General features: G+C 43.3%; 1 protein-coding gene across 1 annotated transcript in view; it reads left to right on the top strand.

The window, feature by feature from the left end:
- The window catches only part of LOC119196244 (neural-cadherin-like), a 79789-nt gene extending 60835 nt beyond the window's left edge, over positions 1-18954 (top strand). The window contains exons 23-33 of the mRNA XM_037451781.2: positions 2136-2350; positions 3638-3765; positions 3934-4061; positions 5542-5665; positions 6560-6743; positions 7020-7186; positions 9443-9707; positions 10340-10523; positions 11795-12045; positions 17251-17405; positions 17928-18954. Of these exons, the coding sequence (XP_037307678.2) occupies positions 2136-2350; positions 3638-3765; positions 3934-4061; positions 5542-5665; positions 6560-6743; positions 7020-7186; positions 9443-9707; positions 10340-10523; positions 11795-12045; positions 17251-17405; positions 17928-18479 (2353 nt within the window). The 3' untranslated portion in view covers positions 18480-18954. The remainder of the gene's footprint in view (positions 1-2135; positions 2351-3637; positions 3766-3933; positions 4062-5541; positions 5666-6559; positions 6744-7019; positions 7187-9442; positions 9708-10339; positions 10524-11794; positions 12046-17250; positions 17406-17927) is intronic.
- Positions 18955-21160: the final 2206 nt, after the last annotated feature.

Here is a 21160-nt window from a genome sequence, read left to right as displayed (position 1 = left end):
AAATAAACATACAGACAAACCATTGCTCACAGCGAGGGTGGGATGTTGATCAGTTTTGACTTGGGAGGGGCGTCACCCCCCACTCTCAATCAATAAGCAGGGACTGAAAAATGGAGAAAGGTAGCAAACTCAATTTCTCTTTGAAATAGAAACAAATGTGTTTTTAACCACTACTGTTGTGTTTTTAAATACACACAATATGTTAGAATAAACTCTTAATTATAACCCTTTACTCGGGTAACCCAGCCATGCGGTTCCCCCCCCCCCCCCCCCCCCGGGATGTTTTCCCCTCCTCTAAATCCCCTCTGAATAAGCATTATTAACATCAATACATACATTTATAACAAAAACGACTGAACAGAGCTCACTGATAAAAAAAATGTTTCTGCTTTTTTACTATGCACTTTTGTTTATACAGTACCAACAACGGTTTGGACACATTTTCCAATTCAATATGAAAGTGTGTCCAAATCTTTGACTGATACTGTATATAAGTACTTTTATATTACAAATACTCATTACGCCACTTTCATTTTTTTTTTTTCATTTTTGCGCAAAATTGTAATTGATGCTCAGTACTAATATTAACCCTAAATATTCATAAATTCAGAAAAACCGGGAAGGTCTCTGTGTGAGTCTATTGCGGAAGAAACAGCACGCAGCTCATTTCATGCACACTCTAATGCCCAGATTAAATAAATATAGGGCAAGGGGATTATTACAACTCTGCCCCCCCTCTATGCTCACAACTTCTCAAAATCTCCTTTAATGTTAATTTACATGCATGGATGCAAGTTCAGTGTGAAGAAATCTCTCTTCTTATTTTTTTTCAATTTTATATTTAAATTGTCTCTACTGCAGCTAATCTGTGAGGAGCCCTTGTTCTGTAAGAAGACTATCTCCCCAAATGTGCCATATGTGCCCACATATGAATGCACTACAGCCATACAGAATCCAATTTTGGGTTATATCCTCTGTCAAAGGAGCTTAACATGCAACCTCAGACGGTAGCTAATCAGATACTGTCAGTCAGAAGTGAGAAAAACATGCCGTGCACTTCTTGCTTTGGATTGGCCTTGCTCTCACGAGTCACATGAAAGAGCAGTGAAAGAGTGAAGTGCTGTGCACACCATGTGCATACGTATGCATAAGGCTGCGTTCCGCCTAAGCCGTCCCTTTCATTGTGTGTATGAATCAGTATTCTTGACATGTGTTGCCCAGCTGCAGAATAAACATTGATGGGAAGAAATAGCCTCCAATAGCCTCAGTACACACAACCTTCCTCAGACATGGCATGGTAATAGATGGCTTTCACGTTATCAGAAAAGCCAGCTTGTCTACGTTGGAGGAGATGGGATGAGATCAACCTGTACCTCCCACCCTGGCCATTGGAATGATATAATGTATACCACATAGGTGTTTTTTTTTTTTATCACTGCACGTACCTCTTCCTTTATCGTAATTTTGACTGATTATTTATGTTTAAAATGACGATCTCATTCACAAACAAGTTGAAGCTAGGCATAAAAAAAACGTTGATTTCTAGTTTCTGCTGAAGCAGTGATCCGTATCACGCAAGCTCTAATCAAAGTAGATGAGTACAAGAAGAGGCGATTGCACAGATATCAACCAAAGCGTGTAATACCTTAAGAAGGAAAAGGGGGCGGGTGGGGATAAGGGAGAGAGTCGAGGAAGTCATTGATTGGACGGTGCATAAGAAAAGAGCAAAAAATATAATTAATGAACTCTCACCACTGAAGATGTGACATGCCGAGTAGGAGCAGTCTCCAGCGGGTTCAGCCCTAACAAATGAGAATAGACCAGAGTCAAGTTGTGTTCTTAGCTACTTGATTCGATGCGGAATTGAATATTCAGGGTTTCGTTTCAAATGCAATCCACTGATGGACGGGAGCACTTCCTTAGCTGTCTGTGGACAGTCGCCGCCTTGGAGCAACATCAAAGCCCCCTCCTGTGTGAATCAACAGGACTGTCACGTCCACCACACAAATGTCACCACACTCAGATCCACAGATTGGACAGAGTGAAGATTTCACAGCTCGAAAAACATGAACAACGCAGATTGTTTCTTTCCGCATTGATTTTCCTCACAGTGTCCTCGTTTTTCTGTGCTACAGGTGCCACTGCCCCCCGCAGCTCGAGGGGCCAGAATGTCAGCAGACGAGGCTTAGTTTCCTTGGCAACGGCTATGCCTGGTTTCCCCCCATAAGGCCATGCTTTGATAGCCATCTTTCCCTGGAGTTCATGACGGCGGAAGACGACGGACTGCTGCTGTACGCGGGCCCATTGGCTACTCTGCTGCCTGGGGATAGAGAGGACTACATGGCCATAGGTAAACAACGAGTCCGCTTAATGACTCGCCTGCTGGGGGACCTGCGGGCCATTATTTCACTAAAACCAGAAACTTAATTTTGTGTTTAATTACTGGGTGGTAGCCAATCGGATACATCAGGCACATTTTGTTCGTTAGTCTACCGCTGAGGGAAATGAAAAACTCACTCTACCGAGATACAGTAAGTACTTGATGTGCCGCTACACAGGCAACGCAGTTCAACTGTTTAATGTGTGTCCAAAACTTTGTTCTGTGCCACAAGGAATAGTGCTTACAAATCAGAGCTCCTGAACAGACTCAAAACCTGAATGCTATAGGTGAGGGACAGTGGTAAAGAATATTTCAAACCAAGTGTACAAAATAGTAACGTAATATATGTTGCAGAGAGCATGGAAAAAAAACTGGTTGTTGATGCTACTGGAATAATAATGACACAACGCTTTAGACCCCCTTAAATCATGTATGAAAGGGCTCTGTTGCTGTTGCACATTCACAAACACATGTCTCCATAAATTGTATTTTTCTGTACTATGTGCGATCTGACAGGCTCATATCATGTAAAGATGCTGCACCTCATTTCAGAAACAATGTCCTCATCACTGAATTATTCACACGCCTCCCCGCGTGTGAGCCGTCCCTCAACCTGATTTTTATCTGCTATTCCGGATCACTATTTTCCATCACCATCTCTCTGGTGAGCAGGTGATGTCAAAATTCCTTGCTATAACCCTGCTGTGCTATTTTGCCTTGTCAGTTGAAGTGTGTGTTTGCTATGAGGGACATTTCAAAGTCCCTTGGGTCTTTATGAAATAGAAATTTGCATCTTGCCATTTTTTCTTTTATTCAATCAATTTTTATCGCTTTTTTTTTTTTTTTTCTTGACCTTGCCGGCACATTTTGTCAGAGCAAACAAGTTAAGCTCTTTTTCTACAAATCTCTAAGAGCCTTTTAATGCCTCCTCGCCGCCAACGGCTGTGTTGGTGGGGCTTTATGTTTTGGGGTTATCCGTACCAATATTGTGAACAATCCTGGGAACGCCTGGAGGGAAATTCATTACATCTGGAACAAACATCCTCTTGGACTCAAGTATGAATTGATTTGAAATTGGTTGACAAAGGTCAGGGTCACTGTGAAAGTGAGGGTATTTTGGAAAGACGTGGATGGTGAACTCGAGCTGGTTGGTGGAGGCTTCCAACCGCAATGCAGTAATTCCAGTTTGAGTTGAAGAGGTTTTCTTGAGGTTGAATTATGATCTCGATGTTACTCCTGAACTTTTCTTTTCCTCAGAATTGATTGGTGGGACACCTAGTCTGAAAATTAACCACGGCTCGGGGACCCTGGTCCTCCAGTTAACAAATAACATTGGGGTGACTGACAGACGCTGGCACCGCCTCGATGTGAGGAGCAATAGCAAAGTAAGAGCAGCACATCTTTGCATGTCCTTGTGTCTTCCTCTCCGTGTATGGAGAAGATGTCAGAATAAAAAATGGTCTCTAATTTGCAGAGGGCGCATGGCTTTATTATACTCACACATCCACATAGGCAGCAGCAATGACCTCTCTCCACTCTGCCTCAATTTAAAGGAAGTACGCTTCACTCTGGATCGATGTTCCAGTGCAATTATCATGGAGACAGAGGGCGTGGACTCATGGGCAGTGACAGAGGACCGCTCGTCCTGTGAAATCCGCGGGGTCACACCCAACCGGGACAAGTAAGATAAATGTTTGAATGTGGTCTGAACAGTACTGCACACAACGAAAACCTGGAGGTTCTTCTGAACGCTGAAGGTACTACATGATGGGATGAATCACATATTGTATGCCATAATATAAACATGAACCTTTAGGCATGGACAAACATATGTGGCTACAGGAGGGAAACTCCATTGTTTTTGCAGAGATTCTTCTGGGGTTTTACTGTGGTTTCAATCTATTAATCATCTATGGTATTGCTCTCTTCACTGTTTTAAAACATTTAAAGGATGCTTGTCCCAAAGGGAACGCGTTTTAGCACCACATGTCCCACTGTGATAAACAAACCTATACTGAGTGCAGCAGAAGCAGTCACAGAGGCAGCAGTTGGCACACTGGTAAACGTGAAAAATGTCAATGTTTTACATACTGATGTGATAGATTATACTGTTTATAAAGGGTCTTCCTTTAACGGATTTCCTGGGTAAAGAATTAGTAATACAGCTGTAAAAATGACAAACATATGCTTATATTCAAAGATATACACTTTGATATAGAACAAAGATATAAGGAGAAGTCAGATGTTGTTTTCTAAATGGATTCAAATTTTCTGGTCTCTATTGCATTTCTTTAATTCATTTTTTCAGCACAGTAATCATGTTGTAAATGCAGGTTGCAGCATTTTCAGTGTTCCCTGATGTTTCTTTCAAGTACATCTATTTCAACGTAATGCTCTCTCAGAATCATACACTGTATATTACACACATCATGCTCAATTAATAGGGTCTAAGGATGTGTTTGTGTACGAGCTGCATGGAGTCATTTAATGAATCAGACGGTTTTAGGCTCACTGTGTTCAATTTCTGTCCTCTGGAGGGAAGAAACTGATGGTGAAATCCCCAGATAAAAATTCATAGAATGTTAATTAATGTTTTTGCCTGTATTTGTGTATATAGTTGCTGCGGAGTTTGTTTTCCCCCGTAGTGAGCTTGGCCTGGCACGTGTGATCTTTGTTTTTTGTTGTATATTTAAGCTCTGAATTTAAAAGGATTATTAATTACCTTCAGCGTGTTACCACTATTTATTACAGCAACTCATTAAAGACCCATTTACTCTGATTACCGTATTTGAGTTCAACTTCTTGGGTAACTAACTAGACAAGCCAACATTAGAATTAAAAATATTCTGTTTCATCCAATTCGTCCAAGAGTATCTGGGCTGAACCAGTTTGTGTTTTCATCGTTTCGGGCGAACGCAATTTACACAATAAGGGAAGAAAACAACAATAAGATGTCAGCCTTATTGTCAGAGAGCAGGGACAATGAAGGCAGCCTCAGCAGGAAAAGAATGAAACCGTGCATTTTAGGCTTGACAGCTTGTGTGTGTGTTTCATTTCTGTGTTAATTTATATTGAGAGGTGTCTTTTGAATTTTAACCGTACCAACACACAGGGTATTTAATTTCTTCTTCTCTGTTTTTATGCATATTTTTCTTTCCCAGGTACCTGAATGGAAGTCCAGTATTGCAGATTGGAGGGGTCAACAATAACATATCCTATGAATACCCACAGCTGCAGCACACGCATTACACTGGATGTATAAGGAACCTAGTTGTGGACAGCAAGGTACTGTACTAATAAAGACACACATTGCCGTGGTAGATAACTAGATTTCTTCAACACATCTCTGGATGCTTCCTTTAGGATGGTGACGTGCTGGAGACTGAAGTGCTTTATTTCCATTATGTATAATGTAGATGTGTTGTAAATACAGTGCACCAGCACATTTGCTAATAAAAAAAGACCACTTGAGTCAGTGGGCAAAAGACAACATGCAACCATTCACAAATGTACCAGCAGAATTCAGTGGCTGAATTTAGCCACTTTATATGTAGCTGGAAAGGAATAATATTTAATGAATATTTGGCTACTTGGCTGGCTTTGAATTTGAGATATAAATATACAATCTAACAAATGTAGTGTCCTAAGAAGCGTGCTATTTCTCTGGGAGATGTCGTGAAGAAGTAAAGAACAGCATGCAGTGAAAATACATTACCATTACAAAAGTGCTGTGTAATACGTTAAAGCCACTGCTGTTGCAACCACTCTCTTTGCACAGAAAAATATACACACCCTTTTGTTTCCTGCTACACCGGTGATAAATTCATTGTCATGCTGCTACAAACATTGCTGTCTGCAGATACAAGACACCTTGCTCAAAAAATGTGTTTCTTTTTTTGTCGATTACTACTCGAGTTTCTTGTGACAAACTATTTTGATTGTTTGTGTTTATACTGTCTGTGAATGATGTTTAGTATTTCTTTTAAACATGTTTCATGGTTCTATTTTTAATTATACTTCTTTTCTCTTCTTTTGTACACCCTGCGTATGATGAGTTGGATAAATCAAGACATACCTTAGTATTAAACAGACAAGAATTAGATATTGATTTCTAATATCTTTCTTTTAATGGCAAAACCACCCAATCTTCACATTTTCTTTTTTCTTTCTTGTGTTCAGCTGTATGACCTTGGCTCCCCAGCTGAATCCTCCAACACGGTGGCAGGCTGCTCTCTTATTGATGACCACTGCAGCAACATGGAGCAATTGTCCCCCTGCGGCAAGAGGGGTCGCTGTCACGGCCAACGGGGCTCCTTCAGCTGCCACTGTGAACCTGGGTTCACAGGGCCTCAGTGCGATCAAGGTGGGCCCATGAATTCGCTTTTGATTTGGACCATGAGGTTTTTTTTCGTCAAAGACCTGTCAGATCCCAGTGGGAGCTTTGGGATTTTAAGCCTCACACAGAGTAGAAATCCTACCGGGATGTGGGAAATTCTACACTACAAAACATCACTTTTGCCGCGGTGGCACGTGAAGTGCTTCTGCGGCAAAGCGCGCCCTCGCTGTGATATCCTCAATCAATTTCTCATTTGACGGCCTAATTTAACCCGAAACCTTGTGTGTTTTTGACTGACCAAAGGGGCTCCAGAGTTCTCCTTCGACGGCCGCAGCCACATCCAGTTCCACCTGCTGTGGTCGCTGCCCGCGCGTCGCATGCGCGTCCAGCTCGGGATTCGGACGCGCGCCGCCTCTGGCGTCGTCCTCAGCGTGCTCTCCCAGGAGCAGAGCGAATACCTACGCTTGGAGGTGAGTCACGGCCCCATCGCTCCCCTCCACCTTGACAGCCGCCATTGTCTTGCCTGTGGGCCTCAAGATGACAATTAGAGCCGAGACAATGATTGCTGCAAATACTTGTCAGGCTGAGAGTGAGTAATATCAGGGTTGGAGACATGTGCGGGGATACTGAGGGGGCCGGGGGATTGACATATGTATGTTCTCAACAAGGTCTTTCAGCAAGTCTGAAGAACGCGCCGATCGAGAGGCTGCTGTTTAAGAAATTAGGCCTTCTTTGTTCAAGGTTATTTGTGTCTCTGCTGAACATTTCAAAACACTTCACTATGGCAAGAAGAAAGCAACTGTGGGCACTGTGAGTCAAGGGCATGGGGCTGTCAAGTGAAGGTCAGATCCCCTGCTCTGAACCCGAGGCTTTTAACACAGCTTGCCTTGAGTAGCGAGCTTAAACCCGTGTCTGCAACGCTGGCTGCTGGCTTTGCGAGTGTTTTCCCCAAACCTCTGTAAGAGAATGCCTCCCCTGCCTGACACATTACTGAGAGGGTAAGAAGCCAGTATTTTGCCAAGAGCTTTCGTCTCATTGACTGACTGACGGAGTGTGAACGGCACCTGGAAGTAAATGGCTCTGTTAGGACCGTCACTTTGGTTCTGACTCGCAGGTCGGCCGCTCTCCTGTATTCCACTCCGCTGGTCTGTTTGAAAACATCTTGTCTAGTGCTTGCTACGTGTTGGACAGCTTTGTTCAAAGCGAAGACCTCGTCTCTTGTTCCTCTTAGGAACTTTGAGCTTTGTGCGGAAAAACAATGTTGTCCTTTTTTCGCTTGACGCGGTCCCACAGTGACAGAAATAGGAAACGGCTGTAGCCCGTACCGAATGCTGCCTGTGAAGCTTCTCTGTGGAACCCTCTGCGGAGTTGAATTGGTGAGCTGTATAAAACATCTGATGTCTTGTCTGCTGCACCATGCTGAAACATTTTCAGCATGGTTGTCTCAAAGCTCTTAGAAACACTTGAGCTCAAGCCTGGCATATTTGACTACAACAAGGCTGAATTTAAAGGGCTGCCTTCTTTTCTTAAGGGTAGATATGGGATAGAGTGCACACTGAATAAATAACCACACTTTCATCCAAAGGTTACCGAAGGCTAGCTGCGTATAAACAACATGCAGCTCTCCAAGGAGTACGGCGTCTCCGTGTAGTAAACAGTGCAGTGTGTGAAGGGGTTTTTTGGGCGAGCGACTGGCATGCACTACTTTGTCAGAAGACCAGTGACCCTTTAGAACAAATAAAACTCCAAAATCGTTGCCTTTCATTTTTCATTTTTCTTGCATGAAATGTGACTTGAGTTTAAAGTTCTGCAAAAATTCAGACCTCGGAAATGCATCCGAACATTTTGTGTAGATGGTGATTGCAGAGATCTCTGGGGGCAGAAAGGTTGTATAATCCCATAATTTTTCCTGATTATTGATTGTCCTTTGTCCTTCTCTCAGTTATGTTGTGGATTGTGGGCAGGATGAAGCACCGAGAGCAAAGTCAGCTTTTACTCTCGGTGTGTGTGTGTGTGTGTGTGTCCAGTGGGGGAGACCCATTTGAAATGCCCATGCTGAGGGAGCAATGGTTAATGCAGGCGGGGCTGAATGTGAATTATCTTGCCCCACTGTTTCCAATTAAGCGCTGGACATGGACAGGCTGCAGTTAAGGGAGCCCCTCATTGGTTGGCTCCATTGTGTTCGCTCATCCTTAACTGCTGAAGATAATTGTTGTTTCTTCTACACCCTGCCTTGGGGATCCCTCTGGCTTACATGAGCAACAATGTGTACGGCGGCTCTGCGAGGCATCACGGCTGCAAAATGTCCCAATTCATTTTCACAACTTAAAACTTTGCATGCCTTTTTTCTCGCTCTCGTTAGTTAAATAACTCCCTTCTTGTCCGGCCCAACCTTTGCTTCTTTTTTTTTCTCACCACGGGAGCTGGCCTACTTCTTATGATGTTGTTATGCACAAGATCTGTTTTTACCCATCAACACGGAACAAAATGGCAGGAGTCCAGGTGTGTCTGTTTAGAATTTGGGTCACCCCATCCTACATTTCCATTCACACAAATAGCCCCAGGCCTTAAAATGGTGAATGATGGGCTTTAATCAATGCAGAAGTCTTCCACCTGCAGTACAGTGGTCCACCCGGAGCCCATCCATAACACATGAAATGTTCTGGTTCTCTCGGCTGCTGGAATGTCTGCATTTTGGATCAGCGAAGCGACACTGTGTATCTCAGGTCATTCAGGGCCTGCTGGCTGTTTTCTACAACCTGGGAGACGGAGACTACAACCTGACGCTGCCCTACCACCCCCTCAGCGATGGAGAGTGGCACGAGGCGGAGCTAGATCGCTACGGCAGAGAGTTCACGCTGCGACTCGACGGAGGTGGAGGACGGCGAGAAGTTACGGCCTCGCTTGGGCGGAGTCAGGAGATCATCATCGACCCCACCGTGGTGATGCTCGGAAACTCTTTCCCCTCGGGGCTCAACCGGAGCTTCCTCGGTGGGTGGCGGCTAACAAGCCTTTATTCAATGAGACGGGATGAGTGTATATTTAAATGAGTGGACAAATGAATTCATGTTGAGTGGAAGAGGCATTGGAAGCTTTTTATGAATTAAGAGGTTGATATCCAAATAGATTAATTTACAGCCGTGTAATGAAAGCAGTGAACTTGCATACCTGCTCGTAAAAATGGACGTATAAGTAATTCAGTGTTTATTTATGCCACCCTCTGGTGATTCTACATCTCACAACCTAATCAAAAGGTGTTTGATCCCTTTGTTCCAGGCAGATGAGAGAAAGAGAGTCGGTGGGACTGAGTGCATTTAAATGATGGGTTAGAGCCTCATGCTTCCCACAGTGAGCAAACTACCCGGCAGAGAAATTATCCTGCACAAAAAAAGAAAAGAAGTCCATGCTGACAGCTTAGCCTGAGGCTGTTTGTGTGTTTGCATTCATGCTCGCGTGTCAACCAGTGTGTTTATGTGTCAATGTGTTGGTTTACAGGTTCGCCATACTGTAAACGCGTGTCCAAGAAACACTTTGCCCCAGGACTGGTGTCTTTGAGTGTCTTTTAGCGCTGTGAACTCAGACTATTTTCCTATGCTCCTCCTTTTTTTTCCTTATTCCATCAGGTTGTTTGAGAGATTTACGGTTCAATGACCGCTCCGTGCCTCTGGGACGGGACCAGCCTACAGAGGGGCTTCAAGTGGTCACTTCGCAGGGCGTCTCTGTTGGCTGCTACTCCGAAGCCTGCAGGAAACATCACTGCTCCCCTCCCTTAGTGTGTGTGGACCTCTGGAGACACCCTGAGTGCAGGTGCTGTAAATGAGTACAGAATAAATAACCCCGGGTGTTAATGACACCGTACAGAGTCTGCATACCACGGCTTGGCTTATAATAAAATGACCAATGGCAGCACTCAACTTGCAAATGTTGCAAAAAGAAATGACATCAAGACCGCCAGACTTGTGCAGTATAGATTTCCTAAAGCATGTAGATAGAATAATATAACCTTTTGGAAAGGACCTTTGAATGTCAAGTAACTTATCAACTATATTAACAACTGGTCACATTAGGTTGAATGCTATTTATTATCATTTGTCAGGTATAAACAAGGTCTGGGAATTGGCACTCATTCATAAAAGTTTTCAAAGCAACACATATTACCTTTGTTAATATTTAGTGAATCATTTACTAATCCTCTTTTTTCTAGATAACATGAGATATCAATAACAAAAAAAACCTCCATCCATAATTATTTGTTGTGGTACTTTATCCTTATCTATGATGTCATCGCAAAGAACAAAGATTTAAATCCATATATTATCATTTTATTCCTATTGTATGACGTTGAGTCTCTATGGATTTCCCTATTATACATATTAGTGTATTATTGCTTAACAATAATTGACATGAATGCCGAACTGGTAACTCCAATGTTGTTCTCACTAATGTACAAATTAACAATCTACAGTGTCAGTAAAACACGTATTAGCATCCATGAAATCCAAAGCTCCAAAATCCAAATCCACCTAAATAAGAGCAATGAGCATGCGCTGATCGAATGGTAAAAGTGTCCACTAGATGGCAGCTTGTCGTCAGTTCAGCCTGTTCCACAGTGTGGGTCAACCTGAGCCCATAGCCTCTAACACCTGTCACAGTATCGGCTGCCCCTTTAAACTCTGCGGGACCACTAGGTCTCCACGCTGTGATTTTAAGGCTCTAAAATAGTGTGAGACTTTTCACTCCATCCATATTCTGTCATGGCAACTAAGCCTCGGGTTACAGAGCAGGGTTCACGATATCCAGCGGATGTTTTTACAGATGTTCTGTGGAACTACTCCTGCAAAGCCGACCCTCAGTACATTTTCTCTTCTCTTTTTGTACAGTACAGTCAACACGGTGTAACCTTCAAAGAGCATATCCTTTGAACCCGGTTCAAGGACTATAACTCCTGAGGGATTTACTGGTGATTTGTCTGCTCAGGGGTCCAAACTCTGCAGAACTCAATGCTCCTTTTATCCGACGGCACCCCCGGCTGTCTCCAGTCTCTGTCTCACCGCCTCTCCGCCTCCGCCCCTGCACAGGTGCCCCCCGGGCCACATGACCAGAGAGAGCGCCGCGGGCAAAGTGTGCGTCTACACGCTGTGCGCCAGCCGGCCCTGCCGCCACGGCACCTGCGTGGCTCACTCGCCGTCCCGCTACTCGTGCCGCTGCAGCGAGGGCTACCGGGGGCGCCACTGCGAGGTGACGCTCGCCATGTACCACAACGAGGACAGCACCAGCCTCAGCCTGAGCTCCATGTTCGCCATCAGCATATGTGTCATGGCTTTCCTAGGTAGCTACGTCGACTACGTCCTCTTCTACCTGTGGTGACCAGACATTTGTGTCGTCTTCTCTTGTGGTTTTTTTTTTTTTTTTTGTGTGTGTTGTTGTCTGCCGTTGTCCATACTTTTCATCTTTAATACATTCATTTCTTTATCGTATAATCCCAGCTTTACGGTTTGTCTGTAACGTCCACCGCTTTGTCTTTTTTTCACCACTTTTTGGTTCTGTGAAGTCTACATAAACATACGGTATCTTGCAGCCATGTTAATCTCTTGAGTTCCAACAGGAAGTGGTTTCTCAATGGGAGGTGGTCCAAACATGAAACAACACTGATGGAGTAGGAGGGGGGGAAACATCAATTTATGACTCATATGGAAGCTGTGAAGGTCCCCAGGGAATCATGGAGCTTCTTTATGTGTTTCTTTCAATACTTCTTATCTTTTGTGTCCCTTGTCTTTTCCAATTTTATGCTCTGACTTCAGAAGTCAATTTCCTTTTCAGCCTTACTTTATATGTGTCCAATTTATTGATATCCCACAATCCTCTCATTTCACTCTTGATGTGTTTTTTTTGTGCCGTTTCTGTGTACATTTCAGTTTTCCCAAGTCCCCTTAATTATGTCCACACTATCCATTTACTGTGTTGTAGACTATTTGAAGCTGTAATCACTTACATCAAGAAGAAATGCCAAAGTACGGACAGCTTATTGTGTTTTTTACTTTAATTGCGGCCATTCAAGGGGAACCTTAGGCCAGGGGGTTGGATATAGAATCCTTTATTTCACATCCTGATATACGAGGAAAGATTCTGTTGGTCAGAGGTTGGACATAGAATCCTTTATTTCACATCCTGATATACGAGGAAAGATTCTGTTGGTCAGAGGTTGTGCAGCGAAAAAGAAGTATGTTCATGCTTTTGTGATATTTTTTTGGCTTGGCATCAAATCAAGAAACATTTTGTGCAAACTTAATGCATTGTTTTAATAGCTAAATGTTTTCACTCACCTCCGTGGCCCTGAGCGTCGAACCGTGACGCCCTCGGCACCGTTAGTGTCAGTTTCCCTCTTGTTACACAAATAGCGTCATTTAGAAATATACACGTCTGTCTTTACTGGAAGATTACTGGAAATCCCTGAAGGTTCAGGAAGATTGACTTTACCTCGACTTACTAAGGACCCAAGTGTACCCGTGTTTGTCTGATCCATCCACCACCACTGCCAGCCCTTCTGTGTGCAATCCCTCCCTTCATTCTACACAGTTGCTCTTCATATGCAAACACAGTGGGGCTGGCTGGTTTATATTGTAGTTTGTTTGGTATTCAACATTAACCAGCACTGATCAGCCGTGGAGACATATGCCGAATGGATGATAATACGATAAGCAACAGATTAGGGCAGTGACGTGTGCATACAGACCCGTTTTCAAGAGTGCGGATTGGAAGTGAGAACAAAAAGGACGTTTTTCGGAAATGTTATAGTATAGTAAAAATCGCATCGACAAGCCTTAAGCACGGGACTTTCCCTGAAAAAGCCTCCGTTTGAAGAATTTGACTTGGGCTTATCCAGGGCTTTCTGATGTATAAAAGGTCATAGGTTCAGAAATACAGACCAGAGCCCAACCACTGGCTGCTTTAGAGGTGAGGGGTATGATCGTAAAATCAATAAGTGAGAGCTGAGGGTAATGTGGTCTCTTCGTCTCTGCTGAGAGCTTAGCGGCCGGATTAAGACGTTTTTAGTTTTATGACTGATGCCTGAGTACATGGTGATATTGAGCATTGACAGTTTTAATATCTGAGTGGCTCTCTTCGGTGTGGAGCACTTCAAAAATAATTTGGGGATATATTTCATAGTTGAAGGAAGCATGTTTAAACACTTGCATCTAAATTGAATTCAATCCAGGGATCTAAAAAGAAGGCCATGTGGCCCGTTCGGCTTCACAGACAGGCACGATTGTGTCTATTACATACAATCTATTATACAATCTATTACATGTTTGAATATTTTAAGAGCTCTAAATTTAATCCGTAGGAGCGCCAAGAATTCATTTTTTCTGAAAAATTACATTTTAACTTGTGTTTAGAAAGCTGAATAATGTCACTATTTATTAATGATAAGACTTCCGTTTATGAATTGATTTTTACCAATAAGTGCTGGTGAACCAGTAACATCACTAAATGACAATTAATAAGCACTCAATATAGTTGCCAATTATTTATTTGGTTAACAAACGAGTAAACCAGCTGATGCCTTGAACCATTTAAGTGCTGATGACCACTTTTTGCAACAAAGTTTGCATGATTGATGATGTCATGAGCTATTGTAACACTTACTAGTACCGACACACATCTCCTGCCAGCTGTGCCTTTTTAAATGTACATTGACATCTCTACAAAAGATGAGCTGATTGTGTTACAGCTAAGAAAATAAGATTTCCCTGCCGTCACCGAGATAGAAGGACACACACGCGTGTGTGTGCGTGTGTGTGTGTGTGTGTGTGTGTGTGTGTGTGTGTGTGTGTGTGTGTGTGTGTGTGTGTGTGTGTGTGTGTGTGTGTTTCTCTGTATGAGTGGCTCTCATGTTGATGACCCTCTGTGGGGCCACAGTGCTGTTTATGAGTCTTTCTGTCAGAGGCAGGCTTATAAAACGCTCGGGCAATTCAATACTCTGTCTCTGCCTCTATAACCGACTCAGCGCTCCCTCCGGGGCATGTGGCTGGTATTGGGACATCAGTTATTCTGACATTTGAGAGTGAAACGCATAAAGCGCTCTTCAATATTTGATAATGAATTCAAAGATGATAAAGTGTGGCCTTGGCATCGCTCATGAAAATTCATGTGTTTCTTGCATGCCAACTAAAGAATGGAGCAGTGTGTTTAAGTGGCTTGCCCGCTGTCACTGATGAGGCATTTATATTCCAGATCTGAATGCGGACAGAAGATTGTTCCAGTGATTTAATGAACATGTGGATATACAACATGTAGTTCTTTCACGATGACCCTCATCACCGCGGGAGCTGCTGCCATAAATAACCGACACATTACGCACCGAGCCACACCACCAGCCGGGTGTGCATTAAAAGTTAACGGCCATCAATTATTGAGCTTGAGACAGGGCGCTGAGCGCTGAGCGTGTGCTATTGACAGAGCCAGATGAGGTGATTTCTGACAAAGCCTCATTAATCCAGCATCAAATCTGGCATTCTGGTTTTTGAAGAATGGAAGAAATCAGCTTCCCAGATGGGCTCTGGATGCCGAGCGCTCATGTTAAGTGCCCGTTCTTCTTATCCCCTGAAAGATTTATAAATAAATAATTTCCCTCAACTCGTACACGTCACTCATCTGTCTCATTCCTTTCTGCTCATTCATCAATTTTCTTTTCCCCCGAAACTCCCGATGGACGTTGCCTCCATCCCGCCGTACACTTCTGCTCATTAAACGCAGACCGCAGCCACAGCGAAAGGGTTAAATGTTTTGATCAAACTGTGTTGTGCCGGTTTACTCAACGCTCATTCATAATGCAGAGTCCGGTCTTGGCTAACATCATAATACCCTGCTCACGCTATCGGTTTGAGGCCAGAGAGGCAGCCGCATTACGGATTGATGAATTACTGCGATGTTTGTTCTCCACCCCGAGTGATATTGATCTCACTGGAAAGTAGCTGCTCACACAAACCACCAAGTTTTCTCCCCAAGCAGCTAGTGTGTGTGTGTGTGTGGGGGGGGGGGCGTGTGTGTGTGTGTGTGTGGGGGGGGGGGGGCGTGTGTGTGTGTGTGTGTGTGGGTGGGCGTGGGCGTGAATATGGCTTCATATATACATTGTATGTGGTGGAATGCTCGCGCTTCCCTCTGTGTTGTGTTTCGAACCCCGTGTGTGTGTGTGTGTGTGTGTGTGTGTGTGTGTGTGTGTGTGTGTGTGTGTGTGTGTGTGTGTGTGTGTGTGTGTGGGGACCATCAGGTGGTGGTTGAGGTGAGCGCAGGCCTGCAGGCAGCACCTGTAAGCAGGTAATTGTAGGCGCCTCATTGAGATTCCAACGTTTCCTGCAAGGGGCGCTTTGGTGCAGCGGTGAGGGGCCCGATTGACTGGTCCACACAACTCTCTCTCCCTCCAATGCTGAAAAAAAGATATCTTTCTCTATAATATAAGAGAAGCGTTCAATACTGGTGCCGCAGCTGAGGTGTTGAATATGTTCCAGGCAGTGAAGAAACAGAGATGACGATTTTTAATTGAGATAACATTTTATTTTTTTTGTGCAGATTAGCTTCCGGGGAGTTGTTTTTCTGTTGATGTTTGTGAATATCCCCCCTATTAGTGCGACCCCCAAAGAGCCATTGCTGCATTCTTCTATTTCGAGGCAATTACCATTTAAAAATCTAGACTAATGTGATTACCTTGCATTTCTCAGAAGAGTTCCAATTAAACTGATACTTAGCACACATGATATAAACCATTCCAGTTGAAATGGATCCCATCGAGTGTGAGAGATAAAAAGTCGAGGCCAGGCGGAGGCCAGCGAAGGGACTGAAAAACGGGAACCTCGTCAGACTTAATGAGCGGGGGAAGTGAGGAGGAACGACAGAGGAAAGTTCCAACGCAAAGACAAAAAAAAAAAAAAGAATAACAGATTAAAAAAAATAGCTAACTAACCCTTGAACTAGTAAAAAAAAACACAGACTGCGAGGAAGAGAGAATGAGAAAAGGGGAAATGGCAGATGGGAGAAAAATATTGGTTGAGATTAATGGGCTTAAAAGGTCAGTCCAGCAGGCTGTATAATTCAGCACACAATAGCTGTGATTGATGCGTATGCTTCAGATCCTTTTTTCTGTTGGGCTCACGCAGCATTCCTATCCACCTCCAGCAAAAGCCACCCAGCTTTGAGTTTAAGCTGGGAGGAGTACAAATTCAGTTAATAGGTTTCCAAGGATCTGCGGTCTTTGATAAGACTGGAGACGCAACTTAAACGGGAAGAGAAGGGAAGGTAGAGCCGTGAGTTCCATCAGCAAACGACTGTACCGTCTGTGGAAAATCAGTTCAGTGTTTTAGTCTATACTACCTATACACAGTATTTAGAGGGACACAAAGTTTTCACAAAAAACGTACATATTCACATTATACAGTATAAAGTATTTAATTAAGTTTTCTATTCCATGTTCATCCAACGTGTTTCTCTCCTTTCAACGACGTGAATGTGAGTTAACCTGCTCTCTGGCACCCCTCAGTGTTGATGCTGGGCCTGTTCCTCTACTCCTGCTGGAGGAGACACAAGGGCCTGAAGGAGGGCGTGTACCACGTGTCGGCGCAGCACGGCGACTGGGAGGACATCCGCGAAAACGTGCTCAATTACGACGAGGAGGGCGGAGGGGAGCAGGACCAGGTGACCGTGCCTGCTCGCGCAGTCGCACTCCGCACAAACATCCCGCAGCCTGCACGCTATACAGTAGTTCACAAATAAGATAAAACAGAAGCTTAACCCTAACAAAAACAGGGTGTTTGTTGTTGTCCTGAAAGGAAAATCAAATGTCAGCTCTCCGGAGATCTGGCAATGGGAGTCAATTAGCTCACATTAAGCAAGTAGCCAACAATAGCTGCTAATGCCTCTGTTTTAACAGTGCTGGTAATAGCGGGTTTCCCCCCCCCCCTCTGCAATCAGATCATTAATTAATTGGCTAATCAATGGCGCCTTTGATGCGAACATCTCTTCCTACATGGTGGAGCTTAGTCTTGGTGTGAGTTAATTTGCTAGCAGAGGCATTTGCTTGTTACACTGCTCTGAGCACAAATTAGTCTCATAAGGCAATGATGTTTTTTCATGATCATTGAATTCCAACAAAAGGATTACACAGGAAAACAGGCCCTTCTTTTTTTTTTTTCTTCATACTCTGCTCTCCTCTCCCAGAATGCCTTCAACATGGTGGAGCTGCAGCGCTCTCTCCAGCCGAGCCCGGCACAGTCCCTCCGGTACAGCTACCCGCAAAGCATCATTTCCTACCCGCCGACCAAGCCCCCCCAGGACGACATTAAGAAGGGGGCGTCCAGTGGGAACGGCAGCGCAGCGATAGCCCTGCGTCTGGCCGTCCCGCCGTCAGAGGCCGAGACGCTGCCGTCCCCGCTGACCTTCCGCCGCTCCCAGAGGGCGCTCTCCTTCTCCAGCCAGGACTTGGCCCGCTACCTGTGCGAGGTCATCAGGGACACGGAGCACCCGGGCGAGCTCGGCGCCATGACCACGCCGCGCCGCCCCTCCGGGAAGGAGCGCAGGCTGGCCGCGGTGCGCTCCCTGAGCTCCCTCAGCGCGCCGCAGGGCGCAGAGGTCCGGGGCACCCGGCTGGACAGGTTCAAAACCCTCCGAGCCGTGGTGAGCGACTTGAGAGGAGACTCCAGGACCCCGGAGGGCCAGAAAGACAAACTGAAGGAGAGCAGAGGGCAGCCGAACTGCGAGAAGAGCGGGTGAGGCCGCAAAGGTCTGAGAAACGGAGCTGGGGGGGGGGGTTTTGCGGGAGAAGCGACACAAATCACAAGGCGTCGGTGGGATTCCGAAGGGAGGTAATTAAATGTGAAATTCTCTGAGACTAAGAGGTTGCCCGGGGTCTACGTGAAGTCTACTATAAATGTACTGTATTGATGAAACTTTGAACATTTACGTTCTTTGATATACAACATGTTTACCAATGAATGATGGGATGTGATGTATTGTTTACTTGGCATTGCACTGTACAGTATTTACTTCACAGAAAGCACTTTTTGAAAGCGCCCCGTGTCAAAACCTTTCATGTCATAAAGCTCATAAAGAGTAATGTCTGCAAGCAAATGAGTTTCCTGCGAGAGGCCCGGATTCTTGTTGCCATTAATGACTCATGAAATCATTTGTGATAAATGATTTTGTTTCATTTGTATTATCTATTTCCTTTTAAATAAAGAATGATCTTTGATAATATTTCAAGCTTGGTCTTTTTGAAACACAACGTTGCATCAAGCGATCGTCAAAGCTCTCGTGCTTGAAGTTCAAGCCAACTTTCATCCTCAATTATTGGTCAGGCCGAGTTTCTTTTATTTAGGAGGCACAAAGTAAAGGCAGATGTCTTATTACCAACATGAATAATTCTTAGTTCCAGCATGGGTGGGATTTCCATTTCAGAATACTAAAACTCTTGTATTTTTTGGATTCATTTAAAGCTGGCACTAATACATGATCATTACTTGGAGACGGATGCTTCATTAAATACGACAGAGGAGAAGTTTATCAGAAGCATCTCCTCCAACACAAGATGAAGATGCTGTACCATATATTATATTGTCTTCATACATTGATTAATGCTTCTTTATAGTATTTCCTCAAACTTTCCGTCATAGTCATCAGCCTTAATATGATAGTAATTTCATAATATAAATGTTAATGCCATAACAATATCTTAGTACAGTCTAACATGCCATAAAAGAGTAATAGTATATTCTTATATCATCAAAATGTCATTGAATATTTTGAAATAGCTAGCTTTAAGAATGGAACACAAATAATATTGTATAATATGCAATAAAAATGTCAAATGCTATTAAAAAGTAACACAAAGTCAAAGACTAAAAAATTCATTTGTATGAGTAGTTTTTGCATTTTGCTTGTAATGTACGAAAAAAGGGAAAACGACTTTCAATAAGTTGCACTGCGGGTCGTAGCTCCAAAGCTCAGGGAGGCTGCAGAAAACAGGATGTTTTCTAAATACTCATTCACATCTTTCCTGGACCCCAAAATGTTTTCCATTGAAGTGAAGGGTGAATGTTTAGGAAAAGACATGAAGAGACTTTTTACCCGTAGCCCCAGTAAAGGGTGTCTAAAGAGTTATAGTGTACCACTTCATTAAATGTCATGAAAAAAGTAGTTCAAGAATGGTATTTGTTGTACTGTATGTCGTTAAAAGTCACAATACTGTGTGTTTAAAAGACTAAAGGTAAATAGTATATTGAAAAATATCAAATAGTCATAGAACAAAAAAATGTAGTGTAGTATGTATCAAAAAGTATGTAAAAACAAAATGGTGTATCATGTCATATAATAAAGGACAAAGTATAGAATGTTAAAAATGAGTAAGCAAAGAAAAAGGCATATTAGAGTTGATCAAATGTGATAATCCATCCGCATAAAATGTCAAAAACGTTCATGCGGAGGCTCATAGCTTAGTTTGTTAGAAGATTTCTTGATAGATGTCATGTATCAAGTAATATTATAAGTATAGTAAAGTCACAAAAGGTCTGTTTGGTAACAAAGCTATGAGCTATTACTCTTACTTTGACATATAACCATTCTATGACTTGTGCCTTTTGTTTTGACAAACTTTGCTGAGACTTTTTGTGCCTTTTTTAAATGAAGCTGCTGCCAGTTCCCTGCAGTCAGCATCAGTGATGCTCCTCATTCATCAGGTTACAGGAAAAATGAGGCTGAGACTTTTTTATTCTTTCATTTTTTTCATCTGTGGCAAAAAAGAATGTAAAATATTGTCGAATGTCTAGTATATATGTGGAAAAACGTCAAAATATAGGGAATCCAAAAGGTTATAAAAAAATCCTTTTACAGTGTCAAATGAGTTACAATATATAGTTTGTTGAATAGAAGTCATAGTATTGAAACAAAAAAAAGTAATACAGTCAGTCAAAAGAGTACAGTATAGTATGAAAAACGTTAAAGTTAAAAAAGGTCATGAGAGAAAAAGCCTATAAACATATTTTGGTTCCCTAAGTTGGCCCTCAATCATTAAAACTTATATTTTGCAATAGATAATGTTGAAATAAGATACAATAAGATAATCCTTTATTAGTCCTTTATTATTTCTTGACAGCATTGTTTGGTGATTTGATGGGCCGCCCTTTTGTTTTGGAGACTGTTCCAGAAAAGCCGTCGTTGTCGACGTACCTCGGAAAAACAAAACACACTCATTCACGCTACAATTAGTCTGCTACAGATCCTCATGTCGAACGTCGCCAACCACCACCGATGAGTAATGTCAATTTCAGCATCAATCGTTCATCCCCAGACCCTTTGGCCATCGGCGCTGAGCTTCTGGGAGTCCGCAGCGTGAACTGAACCCGTCCCAACGGGTCACCCTACACACCCCCTCCTTAATTTTGCCGGCATTACTGGAG

This window comes from Pungitius pungitius, chromosome 6 (genome assembly GCF_949316345.1).
Source record: "Pungitius pungitius chromosome 6, fPunPun2.1, whole genome shotgun sequence".
Taxonomy (NCBI): domain Eukaryota; kingdom Metazoa; phylum Chordata; class Actinopteri; order Perciformes; family Gasterosteidae; genus Pungitius; species Pungitius pungitius.
Note: the sequence above shows the minus strand (reverse complement) of the source record. Positions and strands in the feature narration are given on the sequence as shown.